General features: G+C 33.2%; 1 protein-coding gene across 1 annotated transcript; it reads right to left on the reverse strand.

Moving 5' to 3' along the window:
* Nucleotides 1-632: 632 nt before the first annotated feature.
* LOC104119568 (1-aminocyclopropane-1-carboxylate synthase 7-like) lies at nucleotides 633-3,172 on the reverse strand. The gene is made up of 3 exons (XM_009631105.3): nucleotides 2,905-3,172; nucleotides 2,038-2,330; nucleotides 633-1,646 (listed from the first exon to the last, which is right to left on the reverse strand). The coding sequence occupies exons 1-3, from the start codon at nucleotides 3,073-3,075 to the stop codon at nucleotides 782-784; spliced, it is 1,329 nt and encodes a 442-aa protein (XP_009629400.1). The 5' UTR covers nucleotides 3,076-3,172; the 3' UTR covers nucleotides 633-781.
* Between the last annotated feature and the right edge of the window lie 10,394 nt (nucleotides 3,173-13,566).

Consider the following 13,566-nt stretch of genomic DNA (forward strand, 5'->3'; position numbering starts at 1 on the left):
TACAAATTCAATTGTTATCCATTTTTTAAGGTAAACAAAGTTCGAATCCATCACATTTAAATTTTAAACTCGTCTTTCTTATTATAACTAGTTAAATCACACTAAATTGTAAATTCTCAATCCGCCTATGCTTAAATCCTTTCTTTATTTATACTATCTTTGTAGGCAATCTCGTTGCTCTAGGAAAAATTTGGAAAGGAAATACATTTCTTGCTGGAATTGAATAATGACTCGGTCAACTCTTAATAAAATATAGCATGAGATAAGCTTATTGCACTTTCTCCAACCACACACTGATACACCTATAGAAACTGTTGCACGAGGAAAAACATATATTCTAAACAGAACTAAAATACTACTCTCCCTTCGATCGTTTCATTTTAATTATGGTTGTTGTTGGCTCTTGGCTGAACACGAAACTAAAAATTCTAAATTATTTGATACATATTATAATTGTATCATTAAAGCCTGTAGTATGAAAATATACCATGATATTTTCATGATTATAAATTAAAGTATATCATTAATGATAAAATAAAAAGTTTAAACTTAAACAACAATCTCGGAATATAGAATGGTGCCAATTTTTTTCAAACATACTAAAAGAATCTTATAAAATGAAACGGAAGTAGTAATTCTAATTTCTATGTATAACTTGAATTCAATAGATGTGCAGTGTTTGAGTACAAAATCCAATTCTCGGAATTGACAATTGGCATCATTGAGAGAACTAATCCAATAACAGTCAAAAATGGAATTAATTTCCTGAAACCAAAAAGAATTAAAAAAGACTCTTTTGTATTCTTTTTTGCATGAAATTATGCAATCTTGTGAGTGCAATTTCTAGTGTTTGTTCACTCATATTAGCAAAACAAACTCTAAACCAACCAGGCTCTGAACAATGACAAGAAGATCCTGGAGAAATATTCAGCTTCACTTCACACAATATTGAATTCCAAAGTTCCAATTCACATTCCCTTGTTGGCTTATCCAATAATTGACTCAAATTCATCCAACAAAATAAACCTGCATTTCCTTTCAAACATTCAATTCCAGCACTCCTCAACCCATCAATTATCATTTCATATCTCTTTCTCAATCTCTCGCGATTCGTCTTAATGTATTTGTTCGTGAAATTCTTGTCTGATAACATGGACGCCAAGAGTTGTTGTGTCTGAGAAGAAATTAAGGTAAAACTCGACATTCTCCTAGCTGTTGTGACAACCTTATCATTGTATGAATAAATTGTCCCAACTCGAAATCCAGGTAATCCTAAGTCTTTAGAAAGGCTATACACAATGTGAACTCTCTCTGAATCCTTGTAATTTCTTGATTCAAGAATTTCAGCAATGCTAATGAATTCTGAGGAACAGAATACTGAACCAGAATAGATTTCATCTGAGACAAGATGGATGTTTTTTCGAACCGCGAATTCGAGAATTTCCTCAAGGATTGATCTTTGAATTGTTGCTCCTAAAGGATTTGAAGGGTTTGTTATAAGTATTCCTCTAACTTTGATGTTATTGGATTTTGCTTCCTCATAGGCTGATTCTAAGGCTTGTGGTGTAACTTGGAAATTATTTGAACTGTCACAATGGACTGGAATTATTTTTACACCTGTTCTCCACCTCAAATCTCTGTCAAACCTGTAAAAATTAAATTAAAAGGAGGATCATAAGTTAATAGCATAACATAGTACCTAAGTTGTGATCAGTGAATAAAAATAGGGGAAATGTCAAAATTTGCTTCTTTACTATACGAAATCTTAAGTTTATCCTCTTTTGTACCTTCAGATCATTCATACTATTGTCGTAAACAAATTGTCTTGTAATTATCATGACTTCAACAAAGCTCCTCCGTTATACTTCAGATTGGAGCTCCGCCAGGGTCAACGATAAATACAACATGTTTGTGCTAACGACAAGGGTATAAACGACCTCAAAGTATAACACATGGTAAATTTAAGATGTTTCGTATAGTAAAGGGGTATTTTTGAACTTTTTTCGATAAATATTAGTTACTATAAATAGAACTTACCCTGGATAGTAAGGAGTTGGAACAAGCAAAGCATCACCAGGATCAGCAAGAATAAATGTTAATAACTCATTAGCAGCTGTTGCACCAGCTGTAATAACAATTCTTTCAGGATTAAATTTTGCCCTTCCACCTCTTATTTGTTCCATGAAACTAGCCATTGCTTTTCTAAAAGAAAGAAGTCCATGATAATCTTGAAATAAAGCATTTTCCCTAAAGCTAGAAATTCTTCCACTTCCACAGCTAGCTTCTTCTGTTTGTTTTTCCAAGTACTCTTCCAACAAATCAAATGATACCTACTCAAAAGATAAAAGAAATAACATAAGATTAGATAATCCTAATTAATGCCTATTTTGTGGTAGTTTCTGTAATCATTTTATCTAAAAATTTAACATGTTAAAAATTGTTTAATTTTTATTTTCATAATTATATTCTCGTACGCCCGTTCGCGTGCGATTTGATTATTTTTCATAGGCCAAATACGTGAATTTTTTTAATATATATAATCAAACATCTCTATAACAGCGTCGTTTGTTCCACTAATTTTTGGCTGTTACAATGAAATGTTGTTATATAGGACATATGTTATAACATAATATAAAAAGCTAGTTTCGAAAAACTTAGCTTTTATAATGAATGATTGTTATATATGGATGATGTTATAGAGAGGTATACTAAGAGTTGTTTTCAAGCTTGTTCCCATGTTGAGTCCAGGAAAAACACGGCTCGAATGGCACGGCCCCTCCTCACCCCAGAATGAAAGGGGTGAGACTAGAATTTATCGTGACCTCGACAATACTATATTAAATTATGTGATCATCTCGTCTAAAAGTTTAATTAATTATATATGTATTCATCAACAATACTTACTTGATTTTCTGCCAATCCCATTTGAATAACTCCAGATGGGTTGTGAACTTCATCAAAAGGATTTTCATCATATGCTTTCCACCCTGCAAAATAAGGTGAATTTTCTCCATGTGTATCTGAGACTGCAACTTTTGAGAGCTTAACTGTTGATTTCTCAATCTCAATAGCCATTTCTTTCTTCTTCTTTTTTGAGCCTTTTCTCTAGATAGAGATCAAGAAAATATGAATATGGTTAGTTTATACTTTATACCAAAATGAGAACGTACTGTTTGAATGAAGTTTGTGTCAAATAGCACCTATATATATAACCAATGATTGATTATGTAGAGTAAGCAAGATCAAAGATCACCTTTTCACAAATACAATAGTTTAAATTAAATGGCTGGTGACAACTGTTAGCTTCTGTCATCTTTTCAAACCTTCTATATTATCTCAATCTCCAAAAAGATCACACAGCAAATATGGTAGTTGAAATATGGGGTGGGTATTTTAACAAATTAGTCTTACGGTAAACGCGATTCTCTTGTACTTTGTATCAATAGGAATAGGCTTTTTAAAAGTAACATAAAATATATTCAAAAGATGTATTTGCATTATAAAAATTATTAAAAAACTATAAGCTCCAAAATGATAAATATTAATCATGTTTAAGTTTGGTTGCTCTAGTCGTTCTTTCTTTTTGTTCCAATACTTATTTCATTGTACAAAACAGTAGGTATAACGTTAAGTATAATTATGAATGAAATGTAAAAATGTAGTTCGACTTTCTATGAGCAATTTCAACTTTTCACTTTGGTCGTTCCGCTTTTATAATAGTAAAATAATAAATGTAATAGATAGTATAATAGAGTAATAAATAGTTGCATTATAAAATATAAAAAAAAATAAAAAATGTATGATTAGGAAAATTTCATTAATGATCATCTTCCAAGTAAATATTTATAACACAAATATCACTATTCATTTTTTTAACTAAAATATAAATTTGACCAGAAAATACATATTTTGAAAATGTTTCTTTATACTAAAGTGAATCAATCAAGATTTATAGCAACAAAATCTCATAAATTCTTGGTAGCAAGCCACAAAAGTGAAAGTAATTATGAATTTGACAAAGTAATAATCTCTATAAAGATGCTTAGTAATTTTTTAAAAATTTACCAGTAAGGAAAAGATTTGAGGTTATTAGTTGTGGAGAAAGAGCATGCGTGAAAGTTTTTTGAAGTAAAGGAAAATGATGAAGCCTGAAGTTCTGCCTAAATAGAAACTAAGTTTTTATAAAAGTTCTAATTGATTTTAAAGTCTTAAACATTAGGACATAGTTCAAATAAAAAAAAATTAATAAGTAAAATTTTAGATTTTTATTTATTTCAAAGTAGTAAATATTAGGAAAATAATTAAATGATTATTCCTAAATATTAGGAAAATAATTAAATGACTATTCCTAAATATATATTAGAAAAATAATTAAATGACTATTTTATCCAATGTACCTTTATTTTTAAAGGGTAAAAAAGACGAACGACATTTCACTAATGGCCTTCGTGCTTATATATATATATATATATATATATATATATGTTGTTGATTTCTCTTCCACACTAAACAAGTACTAACTATACTATAACCTTTGTATGTGTCTCTATCATACATGAAGCTCCTTTATTTTATTTTACATCCGATGTTTGGTACCTACACTGGAACCCGATTAAATTCGGATTCTCACCGGAAAGTCCCACATTAGGGGTAAAGTGCTTCCTAACAAAGGCGACTTCATACCCAAGGCTCGAACCCGACACATTTGATTAAGAATGAATAAGTACTTACAACTCCACCACAACCCTTGTTGATTATACAAGAAGCTCCACAATTCAAACACTTATTATGGTACCAAATTAAGTTTATTTCTTTGCACTGCATTGACAGTGTAAACAAATTTTATACTATTAAGCTAAGCAACGACAATAGGTAACACTTCTTATCAAGTCTAATATGGAACCTGAACACAGAATAATAACTGGTTGTAGCTGTAATTAGTTCAATATAACCTTTTACAATTTGAATAGACGAAGAAAATAATACTGCAAAGATTTCTTATGTAATCTCTTATGTATAAATATAAAAATCTCTTGAGAGATTTCAAATAAAACTAATTTTTTGTAATGCGCCACACAATTGACATGTTGCTACTATTGAGTTGTTTCCATTACTAAAGGACAGTATGGTGAACAAAATATTTCGCGCATGGTCCGGTAAAGGACCCGCACCCCGAGATGTGTGATATAGACAACCTATCATAATGCAAGCATTAATTAGTGGTTGTTTTCATGACTTGAACTTATAACCTATAGTTTACACGCAGTGGCGGAGACATGATTTCCGCTAAGAGGGTTCAAAATAGAAAAAATTTAAAAAGATTGTAGCTAGTGGGAATAGAACCAATGACCTTACAAAGGTTTTAAATCTCATTGACTACTAAGCTATGCTTTTAGACTATACCAAACAGATTCAAAACATACTATATAAAGGTAAAAAATAGATTTTATCTTATGTATATAGCGTAGTTTTTCGGCGAAGGGATTCGGGTAAATACCCTTCCGCCCCTGGTCACACGTAGACATCTTCATTGTCGATCCAAGAGTTCCCTTCAGTTGTGTTTCCTTTACCACGTAGTTAGTAATTTTTGTCATTAGAACTTACTACAATTTTAATATTGCGCCATGTTAAAAAAAAAAACACAATGTTTGAATGTTTAGAGAGTAGTTAAGTTTTTCTCATAGCCTTATAGGGATACTAGCATGAGATCATTAGGATTCTGATTTTGGTGCAAAAACAATTAAAAACAGCAGCTGCGAGAAGATTTTCTGGTCCCACACCTATAGTAATTTCAATTCTCAAGCAACAGAAATTATAACTTCCTTTTATCTTTTTTAGGATATGTTAATCATTGGATCATGATCTAATTAGTGGTTATGATTAGAGTTTAATTAATAATCTTGCTTGCTTCATGTGTTAACCAAAATATACGATCTTCCACAGTTGATTTATATATCCTAGCTAGACTCTAGACTAATATGGTAGCTAGACTATTAATTTATATATGTATTATATATTTTAAATAAAGGGCAGTCATACGCATAAAGTATCTCGTATTCACACAGGATATGGAAAAGGGGTCATACCTCAAGAAATGTGATATATGCAGTCTATCCCAACACAAGCATTAGTAGTTGATTCCACGGCCGAACCCGTGAGCCACATAACCAATTGACATGTAATCATTGCTCCGAGGCTCCCCTTAATATGTATTACATATTCTTGTTAGAATAATTTCTGAAATATTTTTTATTACCATGTACTTTATCAATCAGTTGCAATGGCTATTTAATTATCCAATATTTCCAGTGCACTCATCACATGCAATTATAATTTTTTGCAAGGTCTATAATGTGGTAGCACTGCAAAAGTGTAGGAGTTGAGATATTTTATCAGATTCTGTGATTTGTGAGGATTTTAACTAACCCCGTTGAGAATATATAAATAATAAAATCAAAGGAATGATGGCACATATATACAATCAGTTATTGAACAACGAGCATGCCAATATTAACACTTGAAAAAATACACTTAAATGTTAAAACTAACCCCAATTATTGTTTGCTGAGGATACTGAATTTCATTGAGATATTCTCTAGTGCTCCTTAAGCTGTTGTTTGGAACCCCCAATAAATCAATCTTTTTAGTAGGTATATTAACTTATGTTGCTCGGACTCTTTAAAAGTGTTGACGTCTGTGTGTCTGATTCTCCAAAAGTCATATACTTTTAGAGGATCTTCGACACAGGTGCAATACCATATTTAAAGAGTCCGAGAAAATAGATATTAACACACACACACACACATATATATATATATATATATATATATATAAAAAAAAATTTTAGAGTAAACAATGTAGAATGAATGTGGTCTAATAATATGTTACGACATTTTAAATTTTCACCTTTTTATATATGTATATTATACAAAAATTCAAGCGAAAATAAGGGTTTAGTCAATTGAACCCATAGAATTGAACTCATCCTCGATCTACAACTCTAAGGGATCATTTGGTAGGGGAACTGGTTAATCCTGAATTATAATGATAGGATTATATTAAGTGGATTAAATAATGACATGATTATTTAATAAATATATTTTTATTGGAAGATGTTTGGCTCATTTGGACTAAAATGGGGGATACAAGATATAATATAAACATGTGTTGGTGAATAGTAGATAAGTTGGGATAAACTTTTATTTACAATTTTAATCTTAGATTGTTTAGAAGACTTAGGGGGGAATAGCTTTGGAGAAGGGTATTTTTGTTATTTTAGTATTTATTTCGAGATTAATTAATCCTTGGGTTATTATCCCACCTCAATGTCAAAATGAAATACAATCGAAAAGGGGAGTACTAGGAGGTCAATAGAAGAACTTGCATGGAAACTTGAGAGATGTGACATTTTAAGATATAGAAAAGGTGACAACTGAGCTTCTTTGAACAACTATACGTATTGTGATAAACTTATATCAATTTCAACTTTCATAGAATATCAAACATAAATAGACAGCTTCAGTCTGTTAAACAGCTCATGCTATGCTTCTTGAATCTTGAATACAAAAGAAAAAGTTATTCCCAATATTTTTGTTGCAACTTGAGTATTATACTATATGTTAAGATTATTGTTACTAGAGAAAAGTTAAAGATTCTCCTTTTCCACTAATTATATGTCACCTCTGAGGAAGGATGACCAAGGACCTTTCGTTTGTGAGCTTAGTTTATTTGACCAATTTCGGATCGTAAGAATAGAGTAGTAGGCATATTTTCACAAGTTTTATCCCAAGCAAATCAATGTTTGACAGCTAAAAGTCATTTTTGGGAACATTGATTTATTGAGATTTCAAAAATAGATGCATAAGCGAACATGTTCATCCCTTAAGAGCACGAGGACGACGTTCGAAATCCAATCAGAATAATCTACTGACTTAATAAAATTAGTATAATAGTAGCAAGACGGTTGAAGAACGCCTTAATTATATTTGTACAATCACATCATTAATGAAGGAACCTTTTATTAATCTCAGCAACAACTTAATCTGGGATTTCACTAATAACAACTTCTGAAGGGGAGCCTTAGAGCACGTTATATGTGTGGGTGGTGGTGGTTGGGGGTGGGGGTGGGGGGAGAGGGGTTAAGAGTCGTCGCGTGATCAGGATATCACGAGTTTAAACCATGTAAAGTATAATCTCTATGTAAAAATATAAAATAAAACTACATATTATGGACTTAATCTGATCTGACCCTTTCTCGAACTCTGTGTACAATTGAAATATTGTGCATCGGGCTGCCTTTTTTAGTGACGACAACTTCTGAGAATGTCCTAATTTCATGCTAGGATGCTTAAGCGCGAGCTTGAGAACATTAAAGAGTCAATTAGTGTGGAATTTTCAGTAAAGTACGTACTCCACCTAATTGCATCTTAACTGACATTAGACTTCTAAAGTACCCAATAATTCTAGTGTGATTTCAACTTAAAGAACAAAAACAAATATTTCAAAAACTTTGCTTGTCGCAGAATTATAATTATTCCATTGCTTGTACGAGATAAACTTATACAGAATAAATAATGGTTGATATTACTATCAAATCAAACTTCAGATCTGTTATAATTGGTTTATGTGGAATCATCCAATACCACAAGATTAAAACAAAATACTCCTATAAGCAGACAAGAAAAAATGGAATTTGTTAAAAATATAAGGAACCCTAATATTTGTAGCCTTAAGTTATGGCAAGAATCTTCTTGGAAGATATAGGGCCAGTAATATTATGCCACTTGGAAAACTTGACTTGAGTGAATTGATGATAAGATTATAATCATATAATATTTATCAGATACTAATTTCTTAGACTTTGGTTAGATATTAGAACAAAGGTTCTCATGAGATTTCATGTTTAACATTTTTGTTTTGTTCCTTTACATACTTCCATTTTCCCTTTCCTTTTTTCCTAACCGATATTCAGTATATGCTTTGGGATCCGACTATTTCGTATTTATATGAAAAAATTTTACTTTGGGAGAAAAAAACGCTCTCTACTAAAGGCGACTTCGGACCCGTTTGTCCATAATTTTTTTTCCTTTTTCCTAATTTTATTTTTTCAAAAACGTGTTTGTCCATGAAATTTTGTAAAATTTTGGAGATTTTTCAAAACTGAGTTATTAAAAAACCAAATATTGATATTTTTTCCCTCACAAAACTACAATATTTTTTCAAGTGAAATGCATATCCAAACATAATTTCAAATTTCAAAAATCAGTTTTCAACTTAACTCTAAATATTACATTTTTTCATAAGTCGCATATTTTATGTCCAAACGCCAATTTCATTTTCAAATTCCAATCTGAAACCTTTGATTAAGGAGTGAAGAGTACTTACCATCCCACTACAATTTTTATGGATTCCATTTTTCCCTTTCCGAGCAATATGCGCATCTACTAGAATATATTTTTCAAGAGATTTTATGCTATAGAAAACCATTTAATTTAGTTTTCTTTCTACTAGTTCGACACACATTTCCACGTTATCTTTTTTTTTTCTCGTTCTCTTTTTTACTTATACTTAATGTTTTGGAATGTGTTTGGTGAGCTTGTTATTATATTGCATATAATGTAGTATCGAGAAATTTCCTTTTAGTCGTTGGCGAAAGCGTCTTTGCGAATCTAGTGACGAAATCTGAAATCAACTATACTTGAAAGCAGCTAATGACTTGAGAAAATGAAGTAGAAATCCTTTTAAGAGTTTCCTTCTCATTTCCATCACTTTTTTGGGGGGAGAGTTTGTATAAGATATTGAAGCAAGATTAGGGGATTCTGAATTTAAGATTAACAACTCCAATCTCTTTACCATTAAGGAGTGAATCAGTGTTATCTCTTCAACTTTAACTAGAGATTTCGATTTCAGGTACGTGGAATAAAGAATTCTCTATAAAGGAATGGTTTCTTTTGAATGATGCTTATACAATACGAATCTGGATTAATGCTTTTGGAATACCAGAAAAACTACAATCTATTTTTTCTCTTTCCAAGATCACCTTCTAGTGTATTTTAAATTCATATTTGATATTGATGCTTTCAAGTTAGCTGGAACTCATTTAACTTGTCAAAGGTTGGGCAGGTTATTGACCCGCTTATCTGTTGAACTCAACCCATCTCAGCCTATCTAAAGTTGGCTGATTTTAGCCCAAATTGATCCATGAGTAACTTTGCTAAAATATTTTTAAAATAGTTCTTTGTTTGATATGTTATATATTACCATAACAAAAGGGAAAAAATCTTATTTGATAATTAAACAATTCATAAGAAAATAACACACATTATTAAAGCTTGATATGAGTTTGGTGGGTTGGGATATGACCCAAATTTTAGCTCATCCTGATCCACTCCATCTCAGCCCAAGTAACTGATCAATCCATTTATTAACTCAACCCATTTTGACCCGCCCAAAATCAGTCAAATCCGCTCATTTGACACCATATTTACCCGTAAAACGGTACAGTTGAATTTATACGTGATTTCTAGACAAGTGAACTAATTTGATCCTGAAATAATGCAATAATTAAAAAAAATATACAATACTTAACCTTAAAATGTAGATGAAACAACAGAGATGACAGTTTCGTAAACAAGGTTTCTGGGCACAGCAATGATGAGATCAAAAAGCGGGAAAGTAAGATTGTATTAAGTTTTGTATAGAATGTAGTATAAGTTTTTCCAGAAAATTTATCCCCTCTACAATGATTACTGGGCTCACTATTTATAGATGTCTCTAGGGAAGGAGGTCCTAGGATCGTGCCCTCCTTTAATGTCAATTATGAGGGTCATTGATGAAAATGTAACGGTGAACATAAATGTCAAATTCTCTGTAACGGGTCGTCGCTCTTAATGTTGTGGAATATTTCTTATTAAATGCTATCGGGTGTAAAGCATTTAATACACCTTTATGAATGTTATTCCTTCCGGTGATAAGTGGAATGGCTTCGTTCGGTCTTCGGTCATCCTGTCTTGGGTTCTACGTGTCTTTCTCTTAGATGACCACGTGTCATATCATATTTCACCCTATAAAATAATCCTCCTACTTTTTGGTGACATAACTTTGTGTAACCGAAAAGTTGGTAGAAACACTTTTTTGCGGGAATTACTAGCTTTTTTGCCCCGAACATGCATCATCCCACGATTCAGTAAAACTTTTACCGATTATCGAGGTAATCATAGCCATGAATTTTGCCGCCAAAATTTTACTTATACGCATGTCACGACCCCAAATTCCCTTCATAGGAGCTTGTGATGGCACCTAGTTTCTAAGACTAAGTAACCCTATCAATGTGGAATAATCATAAATATCTGAAATAAATAAACTACAATTCAAATAATTACAACTCCTAAAATCCGGTAGAAATAACTCACAAGCTTCTAAGAATTTATCATCAATGTCTCTATATAACAGAGTCTAAAGAAAATAAGGAAGCAACATAAAAATGATAGAAGGGGACTCCGGAGTCTGCGAAAGCTGGCAGATATACCTCGAAATCTCCGTGCGCAGGTAACTCACTGACGTCTAGACTGGTAAGATGTACTTGGATCTGCACAAAAAGATGTGCAGAAGCGTAGTATGAGTACACCACAGCGGTACCCAGTAAGTTCCAAGCCTAACCTCGGTAGAGTAGTGACGAGGTCAGGTCAGGCCCTTATGGAGAATAAATAATGACATGAAAAAATATTTAAACAATTTAATAAGATAAAATGACAATGGAAATGAATCAAGTAGTATGTCACATTTAATTACACCAAATAATGGCAAATAAATACCGCGTAGAAACAAAACAGAATTTCTTTTCAACTTTAAGAAAAATCACAACAAAAATCAAAGGCAACTACGGCCATAAATCAATATCAACAAGGGCACTACCGACGTACTACCTCGTAGTCCCAAATCATAAATAAATTCACAATATATCATTTTCCTTATATCACCGCGGGAGCCTTCACAATTTATTTAAAGAAAATATTTTTCTCGAAATAGCATCCCGTGTTTTAGCCACCCTTATCATACCGCATGACTTCTATTAGTTTCCCCTACTAGCCACGCGTATCAAGTCACCCTTATATCACCGCATGCGTTTTAATACCCAAACCTTATACCACCGCATGCGTATCATCATCACAATATATATATCACAATTTGTACCTCAAGTGCTCAAATAATTTAACTTGCTAACATAATTCAACAATAATATTTTTCCACAATAAAGAGCTCACGGCTCATGCCAAAATAAGTCATCAATAATATTTTTCCACAATAAAGAGCTCACGGCTCCATCACAATGAGTACAAAAAACTCTTACACAAAAATTCAGGAATAAATAATTCAGCAAAATAATATTTCAAAAGGGTCGAAGGTTTTAGGCCTGTAGCTTTCCCCGTCCCCCCTTCGTAGGGCGGTGCTTGTGTGGAGGGTACGCCACTTAAAATCGGTCTTGAAGCTGGAAGGTGTAAGAGCAAAGCCACTCTTGCCCCTTCTTCCACTAGTCTTAGAGCTAGGAACTGGGAAAGAGTAACCGAGAAAAGGCAAGAAAGAAGGAAGCTCTTAGCCCTTCTTTTGACTTTAGTTACTCCTCTGATCGTTTACCTCTAATGTGACACGTTCCCTCCCAGTTATATGATCAACGGGATTAGTCGGCAAGTAAAAAACTTACAAAGCACGCACCTTAATCACCCTGTCTGTATGAATTGAACGAACTTAAAAGTACAACCAGCTTAAGCTGGTTTTCCACCTATTTTTTAGTATTCGGCCATTTCTAGCAAAGTGTAGTGTCACGTACGGTTCCTTTGAGAAGGGTGTGATACCGCCACCTATCAGGCCTGACGAGCGGTCCACGGAGCTGCATCCCTACTCACCTTGTCTATGCACATCGCTCTCTCCAGGAGGTTGGCCGCCTATCCTAGATAGTCTTCGGCTTGCAAGACATCTCCTTCCATTTGCTCCAGCTATGAAAGAAAAGAATGGACACAACACTTTATTCTTTTCTACCGCTCTTTGTTTACTTCTGGCCTTCCCGAACTCCTACACGGGCAGAGTCAGATCTTGAGCATCCCTATCCATATATTTATGTGCAGGGGCATCCAAATCTGAATCTGTAGAATCTATTGGGGAATCTCCATCCGCACCCGAATTGGTTAAATCTAGTATAGTGGGTCTTGTCCCGATGCGGGGAAAAAGGTTCGATCGTTTAGCCGCTCTTTCTAAGAGATGGGAATGTAAATAGAAAATATCCCCTGGGAAAGCCTCACGACCTGGTGGTCAGCGTAACCGGCGGCAGCCATAAAGTGGAGAATTTCCATCCATTTGTTGTCTCCTTCGCTACCGCTCTGTGGGATCAACATTACAGGTAAAACCTTATATACACAATTATCAGATTGATCTTTGAAGGACACGATAGAACTCCCCCCCCCCCTAATGTTTTCCCTCTCACTAGTGGTTACTCCCGATCCGAAGCACGTTCGAATATGGAGACCATGTTCGGCACGAAATCATAAAGGTTTGAGGACCCGTTGGTCAAAG

This window comes from Nicotiana tomentosiformis, chromosome 6 (genome assembly GCF_000390325.3).
Source record: "Nicotiana tomentosiformis chromosome 6, ASM39032v3, whole genome shotgun sequence".
NCBI classification, from domain to species: Eukaryota; Viridiplantae; Streptophyta; class Magnoliopsida; order Solanales; family Solanaceae; genus Nicotiana; species Nicotiana tomentosiformis.